The sequence below is a fragment of the Cnephaeus nilssonii genome, assembly GCF_951640355.1.
Source record: "Cnephaeus nilssonii genome assembly, chromosome: 10".
Lineage (NCBI taxonomy): Eukaryota > Metazoa > Chordata > Mammalia > Chiroptera > Vespertilionidae > Cnephaeus > Cnephaeus nilssonii.
In genome coordinates this window covers 61,643,171-61,661,421 of record NC_137081.1, presented here as the reverse complement: position 1 = coordinate 61,661,421, position 18,251 = coordinate 61,643,171, and the positions used below count along the sequence as shown (strand labels likewise).

Below are 18,251 nucleotides of genomic sequence, written 5' to 3'. Positions count from 1 at the left end.
TTAGTTTGCCTACCCTTCTTTTTTGAAATTTTAAAGAACTGAAGTCAATAAAAACTGATTTTTCAATTTGTTAAGACAGCCTACAGAAATGTTTCTAAACGTTTTGGAGAATAGACCTTATCAGGAATTTGAGAAAATGCCCATAAATACTTACAACTTCAGAGATACTTGATGTGCACACACCAGAGGTTAAGATCTCCTATTGCAGAGATACTGCTATTCCTCTGCCTGCTGTCAAAGGCAGAAAACTCTAGGGTTGGGGGTGGGGAGCAGTTGGGCCCGATGCACCCCCAAACTGAGATATAGAGAACTTTGTAATAAAATGAGAAGGCAGCAAATATTCTTAATGAGGTCCCAAAGTGGGCTATTATTTAGAACTAAGGATCACATATGTAGATTTGTTAAGCAAAATTGAGTAGGAGAGTAATTCTCACAGTAAGAGATGGATGTCTGATGTTTTTAGACATATTAAACCAAGATGCAGAACTAAAGTGGAAGACTACCTTATCCAGAGTCCTTCCCCCTTCTCGCCCTTCATGAACCAAAGCTTGTCATTCCCTCCCACCCAGAACCCAAGTGGGTCCGGGTGGAGGCGGGTCTCTCACAGTCCGTGCCTGAGTCCTCCCAAGTCGGGGAAGATGTTCACTATGAGAGAGGAGGCTGGCGCTTGTTAACTGCCGAGGAAGGTATGGCCTCCCCTTTGCAGCCTAACTTAGTGAAAAGACTCACCATAAGGGGGTTTGAAAGTGACTTTAAGAATCATTTCCAAATACCCACAGTGCATACTCAATAAGGTAAAAGAATGTTGTCTTAGTAAGATATCTCTTAAAATATGCTTTAAATAAAAAGATTTATTTTTCTTTCTAAATGACTACTTGAAAACAGCTTTTTCTTTTTCTTCCAAAAAGATTAATGGTCTTTGCTCCCCTGATTTTATTTACAATGTCAACCCTTTCAGTAGGCCATCTCTTTATGAACAGTTCTGAAGTTAATTTCTGCTTAGCCCTGGGCAAAATCTCAGATTCATGGTATTCCTATTAGTGAAATTATACTGTACATAAAAATTTAAGAACCAACTGAGACTCAACTCCGCAGAGGGCAAAGAAAAATATTTATTTAAAAGCAGCAGTATCCCAGGAGAAAGTGGCCCGATTTGGACCAATTTTTAAAAGGGTATTTATCAGGGATGTATTCATCAGCTGAACATCTGTCTCTCTGCATTCCTCAGAGCTAGTTTACCAGCCTAAATATAGGCTGACCAGGCTGTTTGCCAAGGCCTTGCAAGTTATGAGGTGCCCTCCCCACAGCTGTCAATCTAAGCTATGTCTCAGAGACCACTCATACATTCTTATTTTCTCCAAGTCTGACTGGGAGCATAAAACTATATGGGGTCTTCACACTGGGTTAAAACAGATTCTGTGTGGTTACTAGGTTATCTGTTCATATCACTTCGATAAGTCAAATGTCAAAGGATATTAGGACAGAGGAGGAAGAGGGAGCCTCTTGAACCCAAGCCCTTAGCTTGAAATTTACATGCCTATGCTTCTGTTTTCAAAATACAGCTTTCATATTTACCAGTCACTAAGTCATCAAGCTGGCTGAACATTTATTAACACAGTTTTATGATGTTCATGGATGTATTGCTTTTGCTATAGCATTTTCATGGTCATATGCAAAAATACTCAGTGTTAACTTTCTATCTTTTCACCTTAGTTATTTTTTTCTGAGGATTGAGGTTTTTTTAAATTTCAATTTATTGGTTTTAGAGAGAGAGGCAGGGAAAGAGAGAGAGAGAGAGAGAGAGAGATTTGTTGTTCTACCTATCCACACATTTACTGGTTGCTTCATGTATGTGAACCCAAACCTTAGCCTATCAGGACAATGCTCCAACCAACTGAGCTACCCAGCCAGGGTGTGGTTGAGATTATTAAGCAGAGTTTTCAAGGGAACCAGTGTTCTAGTCTTGTTTACTTACCTTGCTCGCTTGATCGTTCACTTTCTTGGCAAATATTATATCTGGAGGATCTGCCAGAGATGTGAAATGCGTTTGCTGTTCAATGTGACCTTTTTTGTAGGAAATCTGACCAAAAGAAAGGGATGTAAATGAGCCATCAATAGTTATTCCATTTCTCATGTTCCATTTGTTGACATTTTAAAAAGACTATGTTTTTATCTTTACTTGAATTTTAAACTTTAGTGTACCAATAGCACAGTTTATCCTTGTAGATGTTAAATGGCCTTCCCTCAGCATTACTGGTGATTTCTCTCTTTGAGTTTTCTCTCCTCTCCAAGATTATTGGCCTTAAATCTGTTTCCTTCCATTTGACTCCACATCATAATCTGCAACTGAAATTATTCTCTTAACCAGCATCCTTAACTCCCAACCTCTTGTCTTTCCATCACACCCGTTGGCCTACTGCCAGCTTTGGATTAACTTATCACACACTTCTTACATCCAGGATGTTGAGTGCTACTGAAGAAAATCTATGGATTGGTTAGTGATAACATGATAAGAAAGGTTAAAAGGGTCACAGGAAGAAGGGACAGAGGAGGAAGAGGGAGCCTCTTGAACCCAAGCCCTTAGCTTGAAATTTACATGCCTATCCAACGATATATTCTGTGAATAACAGCTTGCTTGGGGCTCTATGCCCAGGACCTGAATTTATCCAATTTCCGCTTTGCCTTTATTGAAGCTTGAACATCCCATGTGTACCTCTGGTCAGCCTCTACTCCCAAGAGCTAGTCAAAAACCACAACACTGTCCTTAAGCCCCAATCAACTCCATCCTACCCTCAGCTTCCTCTTTCATAGAGTAAAGACAACCTACACACTTGTCTTTCCCTGCCTTCTCCCACCCCCATCATGGCTCAGAGGGGAAGCATCCTTTGCAGGGCGTAAGACCAGCACAATGCAGAACACGCACAGATCCCCAGACACATGAAGCCCTCTATGTCTCTGGACACCACACATGCTGCTTCCTTTCTCTGGGATGCCCCAACTCCACCTTCTCTCCATCTGCCTGCAAACTGCTACTTGTTCTCCAGGTCTCAGGACAAGCACAATTTCCTCTTTTGTGCCCTCCCTGACTCCATGACCTTCTCTGGTGTTTTCACTCAACTTAGCCCTTACCTCCTTTTTTTTTTTTTTAATATATTTTATTGATTTTTTTACAGAGAGGAAGAGAGAGGGATAGAAAGTTAGAAACATCGATGAGAGAGAAACATCGATCAGCTGGCCTCTTGCACACCCCCTACTGGGGATGTGCCCACAACCAAGGTACATGCCCTTGACCGGAATCGAACCTGGGACCCTTGAGTCCGCAGGCCGATGCTCTATCCACTGAGCCAAACCGGTTTCGGCCCTTACCTCCTTTATAGGAATCATCAGATGACACTGTAACTGGCTGTTTACACATCTGTCCCTCCTTAGATTGGGAGCTCTGGGACGGCAAAGAACATAACCTATCATCTGGGAAGCTTTGTGGCCTGCACAGAACCTTACTAGAGTTGAGGGCTCAATGACTAATTTCTGAATGTGTGATTTATGCACCGAGGCCATCGGGGCAAGTCTATAGAGGAGAAACATCCTCCCAACTCGTTCACTACTCAACTATGAGACTTCTACCCTCCCTATTTCTCCTTTCACCTGGCAATATCCTTATTTATAAAGTGAAGAGGTTGTATGTAGTTCTAAGGTCCCAATCATTTTCTTCATGCTTTAACCAAGTCTAACTCTATCTCATTCTAATAATATCTACCTAGTATCTATAACAAAAGCTTTCATGAACATTAAATCAAGTAAGATAAAAAAAAGACAGATTTTTAAATGTATTCACTGAATTCCAGTGCATAATTTCTTTTAAATGAGTAAAGACCTATGTTAGGCGTACGGCAACCTGTATTTTCCATGACTGGCTAAGTCCTTAAGGAGAAAGCAACATTCTTCCAGGAGAAACGCTTATGAAGTATGACATCCTGTCAAGAGCTTTCTGAGAAATCGGTTCTAGAAGTCCTAATTTCTCAGGAACCTTGCTCAGAATTCTGTCTATTTAAAATTTTGTGCTCTGGATCAGCTGAAGGACTCTCTTAGTGTTTACTTAATCTTTACTTAGATAATAAAGAAATCATGATAATTAGGGTTAAGAGAAACCCAGGAAGAAGATACAGGAGAAGAAGAGGGATCCTCTGAAACCAAACCCTTAGCTTGAAATCTACATGCCTACCCAGTGGTATATTCTGTGGACAATAGCTTGCTTGGCGCCCAATAATTGTAAAAATTCATGATGCTGACAGCATTATTAATAGGCATGTCAGTAATCTGATACTTAGTGCATACTGAGTCTGTAATAAAATAAAAGCATACCTTTACTGCCAAGTCTTTCTGAGCAAGGACAGAAAGATTTTATTTCATTATTATAATTCACCTTCATTATGTCTTCTATTGAGCTATCTCAAAAGATGTGGCCAACATTAATTGCTCAAAGTCCATAGCACTAGAGTGGCATGGAGGCAACCCTTCATCTCTCCACTTTAAGGATAAAGGGAGACATTAGGAGATTAAGTGTCTTCTTGGAAACCTCCCCTTAGGCTTAGATGACACACATTTCCTGGTTCCCCTTCAACTTCTCCAACCATCTGTCCCCTCTTTCTTTTGCTGGCTCCTTTCCAGATGTCCACAGTGAGGGTGTCCTTTACAACTCGGCCCTTGGTCATACACAGTTTTGCCTTCCTCATACATTTTTATGTCTTCAGTTGTCACTTATATTTTGATGAATCTCAAATATTAATCTCTTGTCATCTCACATTTATGCAACAGTACTAAATTTCTAATTTATCCATAGGGTGCCTTGATCTGAATATTCCCTCCATTATTTCAACTCTATTTCTCCTTAACTAATGAATCTTTACCAGTTATAACGCTATCCGCCCTGACCGCCAGTCTTGGTAATAAATTCATCTGTGGCTTCTTTCTCTCTTTTGTTTCCAATATCCAATATCATTAACACTTTTTAAATACTTATTACCTTAAGATTTTTTTCCCTCCTCTTTGTCCCCATCATCCTTCTGATTCATCTATATTACTAAAATAGTCTTATACAAACAGTCTCCTATGATTTTGCCTAGTCCCAAACTCATATTAACCATCAATATTTCTCCAGATTCTACTTTTATCTTATAATGAGATTTTCCCAAAATCTTATGATGCCTCCTACTGCCTACCATATCATATTAAAGCTATTTTGCATGATTTTCAAGGTCCTGGTGCCAGTTTCTTGCAAGTAACTTGGCACCCACAGCATTTTCAAGGTCCTGGTGCCAGTTTCAAGGTCCTGGTGCCAGTTTCTTGCCTTTGTAACTTGGCACCCACAGCATTCACTTTCTTAGTCCCCTGATGCCCCAAACTCATTTCACCCCTGTCCCTTTGTTCAAGAGTTCTCTACTTGAAATGCCCTTCCTGTTCATCACTGCCCATTCTCTTGAAATCACCACTTGCACATGGCCTTCTCTGATTACTCACATGTGTCTTGTCTTTCTCTTAGCAAGCATTAGACTGTAGAGCTTGTATTTTTTTAACTTTTTTCTTGTGGTTTAATATATAACAATTTCATCTGACCAGCTTGGCTATAGGTTTTTCAAGGCAAATGATGAAAACTGCTTATTGTATGCTTCTGTCCTGCCAGGGATGCATGCATATTGGACTTTCAATAACTAATTATTGATCACTTGGTAAAGGTCACATTATAGTACATATTCATGAGATACAGAACCAAAAAGCTAATCTTAAAAGAAAAGCAGAAGGTCCCCACACATTAAAATTGGCACACTAGATGGCCTTGCAATTATTACACCTTCTTTAGTTCTTAGCTTATCATATGCAAGAATAAGAATATATCTGCTATATTTTAACCAATTACATGCAACCTGGGATAGAAAATACATCCACTAAATTTGCAGGTGGTATCAAGTGAGAGGCAATAAAAATGAGAACTCCAAAGTTGGATACACCAACAAATGAGTATATATAATTTTAGTGCAGGGCAAGATAGAATCGTAAGATCCATTAGAAATAAATCCCAATAAGTTTTAAGATGCCAACTGGCTTGTTAAGTTCATATTGAATATAAGAACTTCCAGGGATCTAGCTGACAACTCATTGAAAAACAACTTGGCATTTTATAATAGAGTGCTCTCCTAAAGACTTTGAATTTTCAGCGTGGCCTCTAGCAAATCCAGGGGCAAAGAAATAAAGCAACTTCAAACAAGGGGAAGTGCTGGGCCCATGCAAGGCTCTCTGCTGCCGCTGCTTCCGACCTTAGGGACTCTATCAGGGCTTTAAAGTTCCTCCAATAAACAGCTTACAAGGTCTAAAATTCTAGCCAATGGGACTGCTAACATTTTTGCTAAGTCTGTAAGATCCTCTATGTACACCGAGGGCAAGAGGTCTTCGTGGGATAACTACACACATGTTTGGTCAAGTACGTCAGTCAAGTCCCCATGCAGGAAAACGGGGGACACGCCACAATTCTGACTTTATGATTCGGATAGCAAGTCAAAATCTTTCAATAATATCATTTACTTAATGAGCTTGGGAAGGTGGCGGTGATGCCAATGGGTTTTAAAAATGCTACTCTATTATACAGGAAAACTCAGCTCCAGCCAAGGGGACAGAAGAGAGCATGCCCTTGTGGGAAGAACATTGGCCTTGGGATCCACAAGACCAGGCTTCCTGTCTGGGTTCTACCACTAAAATACCTATGTGGCCTTAGACTTAGGTTCCTCACCTGTAAGAAAAGGGGATTGGATTAAATTCTATCTAAAATAAATGATAAAATCTAATTCCAATTAGACATAAAAAATTATAATGATTCTGATATATTCCTCCTCTGCAATAATGGCATTTAGTCTGTTCTAACGAATTGCAATGAACTCTGGCCAGACGATGTAATTTGAGGCGCCCGAGTGCACACTACAAATGGTGCTGACTGCCGTTCACTTACATCACTGAGAGCTTTCTGGGCTTGGGCAACCCTCCTCAGCTCCGGGCTGTCATTGTAGGGGTAAAACAAACTTTTGTCTGCATCCCACTCTTCGGTGTATAGTTTCTATATCAGAAAAGAGTGAAAAGTTGTGAGAAAATGAAATCACACGAGAAATACATAATTCTCAATTCACCCATCAATGGCATAAAGAACCAAGGGCAAGGTGAGAGCAAAGGTAAATGGAACTCACAGATCACCTCCCCCTTTCCATCCAATCCAAGTCAGAGTTATTAATAGGTTCTCCTGCTTCTCCTGACAAATCTTACTGACAGAAGGGCAGCTGAGTTTAATTCTGTTTCATCTCCTCTCTGTGGCTTTACCTACCTCCTGCAACAAGTACCAATGCAGGTGTAAGGAGCCAGGAAGCTACTTAATATAGTTTCTGTCACAAAATAGACCCTTCATAAGAGTGACAGCCAAGAATATCCAAAGTGTAGCACAGGGTCTACAGAAAAACTAAAATATTGCTTCGTGGGCCTGCAGAGCTGGATCTCAGGAGCATCTTTGCCTTCCTGCCTCCTACTCCTCCCCCAAGTGGCTCAGGTTCCTGATAGGACCCTCTCCTCTGCTCTGCCCAGGACTTTCTTCTCAGTTCCTTCTTGCCAAGCCCTGTCCCTGCAGCCCCACGGGTCTCAAGGCGACTCACAAAAAGACTGGAGAACCGTGTTTCAGATTACCAAGAGTTTAGGAGTATTCCTCTAAATGACATGGTAGGGAAACAGGAGACAGAGGGGTGACAAAGAAGAGGCCCTTACCTTACTGAACAGGGCTGTGTTCTTAATGGCATGGACAAGTTCAGGGGCATCAGGGGGAAGCAGGTACTTATCCTTGTTGTCTTCCCAGTTCTGCTTGTATAAAACCTAAACAAAAAGAGCAGAGGGCTTGATGTCTCCCTGTGGACATGAGGATTGAGAACAAAGTTTTCTAGCATCGATTAGGAAAACATCGACCACACCAACATCCCATAATAATTTCCTCGCATTTAGTAAGCTTTTTCTTGGAAAAAAAAATCTAATTTTTAAAACTTAATCATGATTCTGATTCTCTATAGATTCCTTTTAAATGCCGCAACCTATCCATCATTGGCTGAATTTGGATGGTACACGTGTGTTTTGGTGTGTTTTTTTTTACTTACACGGTGTTTTCAAAAAGTGTTTTTAATTAGTTCCCTACATTTAAAATTTGAAGATTTATCGTAAAACTTCAGCTCCCACTTCCTTAAAAAATAAGAGACTCTGACAACAGGGGGACTGCGTTCCATGCAGCAACTGCAACGGAGTCACACAGGCTCTCCAATCCACCTAGCTCCTGCGGCCACTCGGTCATCTGGGCAACCTCCCTGACACGCGTGCACTTAGAGCTCACAGTGCCTGTGATGCAGGGGGCTGGCGAGCAGGGTCAGGCCCGTTCAGTGCCATCCATCCCATGACCTTACCTTACTGACTTGCTGCGACACTTTCTTTGCATGTTCAATGTCCTTTGCTTTTTCATCTACATGACAGATAGTTTTAGCAATATCACCATCCATTCGATATTTAACCTGCAGAAATAATGTCCAGTTAGAATTCAGGACAGGCAAGACCATGTGAGTATATTAAAGAATATCTTATCAACAAAGAGCATCCACCCAATCACTCTATGACTGCATCACAAAGCAAAGTTTCTTTATTTCCGGTAGGAAACGATGATCGTTGAAGATCTGCAGAGCCCTGTATTTACTGTGTGTCTGCTTTCCTGGCTGAATGTCACCCTCCCTGTGCTCCAGTAGGGAGGACCACAGTGAGTTGGAACTTCCAAAGCACATCACCTCTTAAGTTAACTCTCTGAACAAGCTTTTAGAAGTCTCTTTGGGCTCACATTTAGAGCAGCAGCATCTATGGCCAATGTTTCCTCTGGATTCCTGAACTGGCTCACAGTAATTCAACCCCTTATTCTCTCCACACCTACTTAAAGCCAGTTCCCAGTGGTAGGCATATTTTTATATGTGTCTGTGTTTTATTTCAGCAATGCCGCCCACCTCACTGAGTTGGTCTTGTACTTTCTTGATTCTGCGATGTTCTGGGGTATCTGTTGTGATGGTGGATGGCTGTCCTTTTCCTTTTTCATAGTTTTCCTTGTATTTGTTCTGAAAAGAACAGCAGATATTAGCCTAAAATCTTATAATGCAGCAGCAGAAATTTCAGGCAATGCATTCATCCCCATCTGATAAAAAAAATCTGCAAGTTATAACAATTATCAGTTTTAACAGCATTTTTTTGTCCTCTATCTGATTCTCAGCAAACACTAAAATAGATTTGTTAATTGCTTTTCCTAAACATGGTTGTATAATAGAGACAGTAGAAATGGTATTACAGACTATTGTCTTGGAAATGCCCTAAAATGACTCTCTTAATGTTTTTATTGTCTGAGTGCACACATAAAAAGCTTGAAATGCAATAATTTTAGAAAATAAATATAGAAATGGAACCAAATGTGAAAAGATTTAATTGCTAATACAATGCAAAAATATTCAATTCAAAAGTTGCAGCTAAACTCAGTGATCTGGATAGTTGACACGCCACCTGAATTAATGGAAAATCTCTATTATGAAGTATTTTGAAAAGAAATGCAATTTTATTGTTTCTGCTAATTATGCAATGAGTTTTTGCCTTATATATAATATGCATAATTTATCATTATTAATGTTTCAAGAGTATTCATGAGTGGAGTAGTCAACAATCTAAATTATATTATTGATTTAGTTACTAACCACTTTTAAAATATTAAAAACCTTTGCCAGCATTCTGCTCAGTCTACCAGAAATTCTAGGATATCAGTGTCTGAATTAATGAGATTTTTATGGCAATTAGTTGACAAAAATAATTTCTATTTTTGCTCAGTACTACAGTGATTAAAAAAAAGGCAAGGTTATCTTATTTTTAGAAATCTAAGTTTTAGATCATTCAAGAATATGAACTAGAAATATACTCAATAGTCCCCAAAAGTTAACACTCAACCAAAAGTAAGTATTGCCCAACCACAACAGGATGCTTTTGACATACTAGTAAACATTAGTCTTATATAAACCAGTGTTCCCTGAGATACTTTACTTTTTTTTTTCGTGCCTCAAGAGGACATGCAATCAGGCTACCTAGTGAGACCTCAGCCCACCATAGACAATCAACAAATTAGATCCATTCAAATGGGTCTGATTCTGCTACTCATCAGTGTAACTTACACAACTTTAAAGACCAGGGGCCATCAAGAGCAGTGAAGCCTAACCTGGACCACACCTAGAATCACCTGAAAAACTCTTAAAAATCCTTCTACACTGGCCCCAAACCCAGACGGATAAAACCACAATGGCCCGGGCATTAGTAGTTTTAAAGCTCCCAGGGGATTATAACCGTACAGCCACAGTTCAAAACCACTGTTCTAAGGTACAGCTGAACATTCTTATCTGTGCCGGGCCAGCACAGCCAAGTGTTCGGGGAGCCTGAGGGGAAGGCGGGCGGCAAAGGATTAAAGAAAAGACAGACCAAGAGAATAAGCTGGGGCTCGGTGGATCTCCTGTGCCTGGCTGAGGCCACACAGAGAGATCCAGATGGCAAGATGATGCTTTATTTTATAGCCAGAGGTAAACAAGGTAGTCGTTACAATGTTCTTGTGAGTTTCACTTGTTTTGGCAGCACTTGCTGCACCTCCCACAGCCCATTAGCTACCCAGGAAGGATCTAGGGCAGTGATGGCGAACCTATGACACGCGTGTCAGCACTGACACACGTAGCCATTTCTGATGACACGCGGCCGCTGAGGCGGCCGCATGCCGAGGATGAAACATTTGCTGCTCCTGAGGATGAAACATTTGCGAAATAATGTTTTTTCCTCAAAGTGACACACTACCTGAGTTATGCTCAGTTTTTTGGCGAAGTTTGACACACCAAGCTCAAAAGGTTGCCCATCACTGATCTAGGGAGTGTCATAAGGTCAAGCTTAATTATGCTTAGAGGACTGTGCCCTCCAAGCTGGGACTTGTTTGTGGCTTTGCCAACAGGTCAGTCTGAGGCTTAACCCTATAACCGCTCCCTACATCGATCCTTAGTTTCTTAGTCTGATCCTGGTTTTCTAAGCTACATGTTCTTCACCATCCATCTCTTAGAGACCGACTTAAGAGGCATCTTGCTCATTATTTAAATAGATGCTATTTACTAGTAGCTTCTGTGAACTGATGTCAATTAAACCTGTCTTTATGATTTCATTTTTCTAGATTGGCTAACTAATTGTGACTAAATACCAACAAGTGCTTTATAAATGGCCTAATGCTTATTTTGCAGGAATAATTTAAACAAGGATGCTTTTCCTGATGCTGCAATGGTACAAATAAATTACAGGAAAGGAAAACTCAAGACTCGCAAGAGTATACATTTCTTCAAAATAATTTTGTCTCATACAAGGTTAAGGAGCAGAATCCAGCCAGCATCCAAAACAGAGTTGGTTGAGATCAGTAATTTCTCCATAATAAATCCAGGTTAGCAGAAGTCATGTGAAACTTACTATGCTAAAGAGGTCCTGCATTTTCCGACTGTGTGCAATGTAGGGAGTCATGAACTTCGAAGAGTCCACTTTCTTCCTGATAACCTTCTTCCTCTCCGCCGGCTTTCCTGGTTCTGGCTGGGCCAGCCCTGGTTTCGAAGGTTGTGATTGCTCATGGTCAGATATTGTCTTTGTCGTCGTAGTTTCATAGATTTCTGTTATTGTCTGAAAATTCAACATACAGTTCAACATCGTTATAAAAGTAAAAACTGCAGTAAGCATGATCTTGGTATTCTGACTTATATCCCTGGTGTTACTTCTCCATAACTAAAATAGGCCAAAGCAGAAAATCACACACTATGTCCATTTGAAAGCACATTATGTCACATACATACTGCTGATTGTTCAAGATTGCATGGAGTAGAAAAGTTGCTTCTTATTAATTTACAACATTGCCTTAAAATTCCACTTGCAGAAAGGGACTCAAAACACTTTAAGGTGGGATTAAAATAAGAAGTAAAGTATTCTTGAACATTTTAAAGTATTTTTAAGTGGACTGGGTAAAGTAAAAGCAAACTTGGGATCAGAGGACAAAAGATTAAGACAATAAAATAAAGCTCACATTCTTGACTTTGATATTAACTTTTAAATAAGTCTAAGGAAAAGTTGGTTAGTTATTCTGCAGATATTTAAGCATTCTCCCCTGTAGTATGAGACAAAGAATAATGAACTTTATAAAAAATGAATCACATCAATATTACAAGTGATTACCATGCTCTTGGCTTAGTAAGTTAGTTAATGTGAACTGGAATGCCATTTATACTAATAAAGGACAGGAATAATGGTGACAACATAATGGGGTAATTATCCTCACAACAGCCCTATGTATGTGGTAGGTGGGAAATTACTGTTTCTTTCAAAAAGTTCTAGTGGAAGAAACTCGGGCCCAAAGTTCAGGTCTAGTCCAAGGTTAAAAATACTGTATGTAAGAAAAGATAATAAGCAGCCAAGTCTTCCATCAATCTCATAATATAATTTTCTTTACAGCTAAAACCACCTGATCAAAGGCAGAGTTCTAGCATCAATTTTGAGAAGAGAAACCTAAGTAATAAGGAAATTGTGTATTTAAGACAACTTTCTCTAGTGTTGTCATACCATTGCTAATAGGCTGCTTTCTGCTCATTATTTATGACTAGAGGCTCGGTGCATGGATTTGTGCACCATTGGGGTCCCTCAGCCTGGGCTGCGCCCTCTTGCAATCCAGGACCCCTCGGGGGATGTCAGACTGCCAGTTTCGGCCCGATCCCTGCTGTGGAGATCTGGCCGAAACTGGCAGTCCAACATCCCCGGAGGGGTGTAGCAGCGCGTGAAGCAGCAGGCGGCCAGGGAGGAGCCGGGGCCGGGCGCTGTGCGCCGTGCCACTCTGGCTCATCCCGGCCTCAATGTGCCTGCTGCTACCACCACTCCGGTAGTGCTGCAGTGGAGGCGGGAGAGATTCATGCCACTGCAGCTGCGCTCGCCAGCCCTGAGCCTGGCTTCTGGATGAGCGGCACTCCCGCTGTGGGAGCGCACTGACCACCAGGGGGCAGCTCCTGCGTTGAGCGTCTGCCCCCTGGTGGTCAGTGCGCATCATAGCGACCAGTTGACTGGTCGTTCGGTCGTTGGGTTGCTAAGGCTTTTTAGATATAGATGTGTGTTTGACCATGAGAAACTAACCAATTTACAGCACCTACAGATGTTAGTTTCCATGAAGTCACAGGCTCTCCGAGCAGGCTTTAGGGTTAGTCATCCATATCATTGTTTGTCATGCTCAAGAGAAACATCTCCATGCAGAAAATGAGGCATGAGTGAGATATTTCACCTTGGGGGGAAATGCTTCAATTTGGGATATGGGAATGGCTTTCTCAGAATTCCTTATGTGCTAAAGTCTAAGTAGCATTTTATGACACTGCCAAGGACAAAGGGTTAGAGGCACCATCTCTATCGGCAGAGATGGTGCCCAACAGTCACAACTCCACACAGCACACCTGCTGGCCCCAATGCGAATTACAAGTTCAAGGCCATCCCTTTGCTGCAGTCAGAGTGGTGATAGCCACTGACGTTACTCTAATTAGCATCACCTGCATCAAAAATACCACATGAACTATGGAGGGAGCCATCCCCCAGCATCTTCGATAGGTTGAATGGCAAAAACAGAGATAAAACCTGTCAAACAGGTATCATTCCTTCTTGTACCCCCAGCTGCAGAGCACACATGGGTAAGTGATCCTCCCTCAGATTCTTTTTGCCTGCTCTGTGGCTCTTCCTGCTTTAATGAGCGTGCAGGTCATGCAGGTGTGGGCTGGGTCTTACCTCACCCGGCACCTCTTCGTAGACTGTCTCCTCCGTGTAGTACTATAAATAGAGCACAAAGGTGAGGTCATGAGAACCAAAGCAGAAATCACCTCTCCCCTGCCTCCGCTACGCCACCTGGGTTGTTTCACTAGCCCACTTTGGTTTGCTACATGTGGGGAAGGAAGCAGAAGAGGGAGCCTGTTCATATTCTGGACCCCATTTTAAGTCGGCGAAACTTTGGGGAAGCTGAAGTGGACGCCATCAGACTGGACAAGGAGATGCAGAGTGATGAGAAAGGTGTATGGGGCCGGTTCCTAGTCCTGGGAGGCTATTTTACTTGTTATAAGTAACATTTTTTTCTTCTGGTACCCAAGTAAAATTTGCTGGGAAAAGAATATAATAATAATACCTGGAGTGGGTGAATAATCAGTATCCAACACTAACACAATTATAAAGTAAATTGCCTTTCCTATGATGCAAAAACCAGAGAGAAACTCTGATGAAACTCACTGCAGGCTAACTAATAATAAAACAAAACAGAAACCTCAGTGTGAATAAAATTTTTAAATGGATTGTATCATGGAAATAATAGACTTCAATTATCCCTAGATCACCCTGATTGCTAAGTAATGAGCTTCTTCCAGAGTGTCAAGCAAATCCCTTTCCAGTGGTGTGATGATCCTAAAGGGGTATTAAAAGGAACATTTACAAATGCCCAGGAGGGAAGGAAAAAATGAGAGATTCCTCATCACAAAATGTGGGAGTTGGGCAGCCATTTGCCGCCAATGGCTCAGAGGTGCCTGCAGCCGGGACCTGAAATCGAATCTACTTTTGTTCTACTTCTGACATCACCAGCAATAAATAGACACGGATAGGAACTGGCTGACATTTTGTTTCAGAAGCGTAAGGAGAGTGGAATCCTGCCTCCAGCCTCAGCCCGCCAAGCTGGGGGAGCAGGGGGAAGACTGGTTTAGGCCAAGGCACACAGGAAGGGGACGAAAATGAAACACTTGGCTCGTTTTCTCCGTCAAAAAAATATATAGGTTTTATGCTTCATTTTTCTTTTCTTTGTCACCAAAACATACACTCGGGAAAGTGAAAAACCATTGAACAAAAAATTTCTCTTGTTGGCCTTTTGTCTTCTGCCCGTGGCTCAGTGAACTCTCAACAAGTTATTGACCCATGTGGTCAATAGGCCACTTGCTCCATTTCACTTGCAGTAAAATTAGTATAAACCTCGCCTAATATCCCTCACTCTTGCACTTTCTTTGCTCCTTTAGTATTTTTTTTTTTAATTTGAAATCTAACTCCATCTCTGTGTCCTTACACAAGGCAACAGAAATCACCAGCACTTACAGGACCGAGATTATCTTGCACATGCTGGTGCTCCATCCCTGGGAAATATCATTTGGACACTGTGGGGAATATTTTTTGAGGCGGATCCAATGGAACCATTCCTCTGGCCACACAAAACATCAGTGACTTGCGAAGAAATATTAAACTTAAACGAATGATTCATAACTGTTTTGGATCTTCACTAGCAGCCAAGTGAAAGCCGCTCTTGGGTAGCCATCCAATTTTACCTTTGCTGGGCTCTCGTGATTGGTAAATGTATCCTAGAAATAAGCTTATAAAAAAGGCGACATTACCCAAGTGGTTGGCGTTAACTTGTATGCCAAGTCTCACTTTTTAAAAGAGCTCTGCCACTAATTAGATAGTACATGGGTTGCTTCTTTTCCTTTCTTTCCAAGTTCATTTAAATTTGAGTAGAGAGTGACAGTACGATTTTATTTAGATGCCTGAGATCCCTAGGAGATGTATTTTTAAAAGCAAATTCCTGCCTGTTTCGTGAACTCTCCCCTGACTGTTTTCTCAAATCTGCCACTACCCCATTCTCGTGTCATCTTTTTTGAGGTCAGAGAGACCTTGGTTCAACACTGTCTGGCAGGAAGTCTATTAGTTTAGCACCTGCTGGTCAGACCCGGAGCAGTAATGGGGACAAAATGGCAAGGACGAGAGGCCTAAAAATAACCCCCTCCATTTTTATGACATCTCGTTAAATCAATCGAGTCCATTGCTAAGGACAGTTTTCAGTGACCGATGAGCACAATTATATTAAGAAGGTCAAGGGATGTTTAAGTTGGAAGCTAAAAAATATTCCTGGTTTTAGCATCATAGGAAAGGCAATTTACTTTATAATTGTGTTAGTGTTTGATACTGATTATCCAACCCTTTAGAGACATATGTGAAATGCACACTAGCGATAATTTTGAACGTTGACAAATGTGGTCTTTGTCATTGAAGCCAGAGAGTTTGAGTTTAAATGTTATATTGGATGAGATTCATTCTGGGGTGTGTGTGTGTGTGTGTGTGTGTGTGTGTGTGTGTGTGTGTGTGTGTTTCAGTAATAACAGCAACTTTATTTGTAGAATAAAATAAAATTTTCTTCATCTAAATATAGACTGGTCCTGCCCTGGCCAGTGTTTCTAAGTGGTTAGGGCATTGGCCCACACACCAAAGGTTCATGGGTTCGATTCCTGGTCAAGGGCATGTACCCGGTTGCAGGTTTGATTTCTGGCCCCAATCAGGGCATGTGCAGAAGGCAACCAATGTGTCTCTCTCGAATCAATTTTTCTCTCTCTCTTTCCCCTTCACTCCCTCCCTTCCACTTGCTCTAAAACAAAATCAATGGAAAAAAATCCTCAGGTAAGAATTAACAAAAGTAAACAAACAAACAAAGAAATATAGACTGGTCCATAAAATAATCTTCCAAAGACAAATTTTGGCACTTTCATTTGAAATTTGATTCTAGGTGGCTCTTAAAGTTATTTTCATTTTTTTTTAAAACTGCCTCCAAGTTCATATATGTATTTATATCACCATCAATTAGTCATTGTTAACCACTTTTATATTCAATGGCAGTATATTTATATGGATGTGGAACTAAAGGCAAGAGCTGGTGAAGGAAAACCATAACATGACAAAAACAAAATTATATAATATATATATATATATATGAAATAAACAACAACTTCGTAAAATATGTTAGACATCCACCAATAATCTGGAGGGAATCTTTCAAGATGCCACTGTGGTCTTTGTTCTTTTTCAAAATTCAAATGCAAAGCTAGTTTTGTTCCCTTGGGTGAATGCAATGGAGTTGGTGGAACTGTGGTTCCAACTCTTCCTTGGGAGCATCCTGAGTTAACTTATTTATTTGCTTACTGATTTTTTTTTTTTAAAGAGAGAAACATGGATGCAAGAGAGAAACATCGATTAGTTGCCTCCCGTACACACCATGACTGGGGATTGAACCCGCAACCTGGGTATGTGCCTTGACCGGGAATTGATCCCGTGACCTTCTGTTGAATTGAACCCGTGACCTTTTGTTTTACGGTGGCCGCTCCAACCAACTGAGACACATGGCCAGGGGTGAGTTTATTTTTATATGTGTGTGCATGCACATGTACATGTATATAAAATCTCACATATGCATTTAACTCATATCTCCCTATAGATAATCAGCTGCTTGAAGTAAAGAGTTTTCCCTTCTATTTCTTTGCAGACACTAAGAAAGAGAATTTAGTTTCCAGAAGTTTTTCTCCATCTTCTCTGTCCCTTCGGGGTTGGGAGGTGGGGGAGAAGGTAGTTTTAGTTAGAAGACAAATTAACATCTGCCTTTTCCCTACACTCTGTGTTTTGTTTTGTTTTTGAGACTTTAAAGAAAAGCAAAAGTGGGAAACAGTGATACTTCTTTTCAATTTTAAATCCCACATAATTATAGTGAAACTGAATATAAAATATTCCTTTCTCATGCTTTAATGATGACTGTTGTGAAGTTATAACAGGCATTGTATTTTTCAAATGATTAATTCACCTGCATGGCTTTGATTGTTGCTACATACAATGCTTTGCTGTCGGAGTCAGTTTTTGTATCTTACCTCCACCACCTCCTCATATTCTTCGTCATCTGCCATTTTCTCAGAGTAGTAGTGGCACCTACACACTGCTCATGTTCCAGACAAATGAAGATACGTTAGCATCTATCCCCGGGACTGAAATCAGCTTATACAACATTATAAAAGCAGAATTTAAAATCTTATCCGTTCTACACGTACATATATGTTTTCAGGCTAAGTGAGAAAAGACATTTAAGTGCAGGTTTAAAAGAATGAATCTGCTTGTGGCTACAAGATCAACTTAGTCCAAGTTTTAAAACAAAGACGGGGACCCCGGAGGGGAGGGGTGGTGGTAAGGGAGTGAGAGGATTTAAATCAAAGGAACAGAGTACTTCAACTTCCAAATACTTGGAGAGAAACATTTTCAAACAAAAGGAATGTCAGCTCAGCTTTCGGAAGAAATTGTCA

General features: G+C 40.8%; 1 protein-coding gene across 1 annotated transcript in view; it reads right to left on the bottom strand.

The window, feature by feature from the left end:
• NEB (nebulin) overlaps positions 1-17,861 on the bottom strand; it is a gene marked incomplete at its 5' end in the record, with an annotated part of 191,460 nt that extends 173,599 nt beyond the window's left edge. The window contains 8 exons of the mRNA XM_079783149.1: positions 1,976-2,080; positions 6,998-7,102; positions 7,795-7,899; positions 8,475-8,579; positions 9,057-9,164; positions 11,572-11,775; positions 13,903-13,944; positions 17,826-17,861. Coding sequence (XP_079639275.1) covers positions 1,976-2,080; positions 6,998-7,102; positions 7,795-7,899; positions 8,475-8,579; positions 9,057-9,164; positions 11,572-11,775; positions 13,903-13,944; positions 17,826-17,861 — 810 coding nt within the window. The remainder of the gene's footprint in view (positions 1-1,975; positions 2,081-6,997; positions 7,103-7,794; positions 7,900-8,474; positions 8,580-9,056; positions 9,165-11,571; positions 11,776-13,902; positions 13,945-17,825) is intronic.
• Between the last annotated feature and the right edge of the window lie 390 nt (positions 17,862-18,251).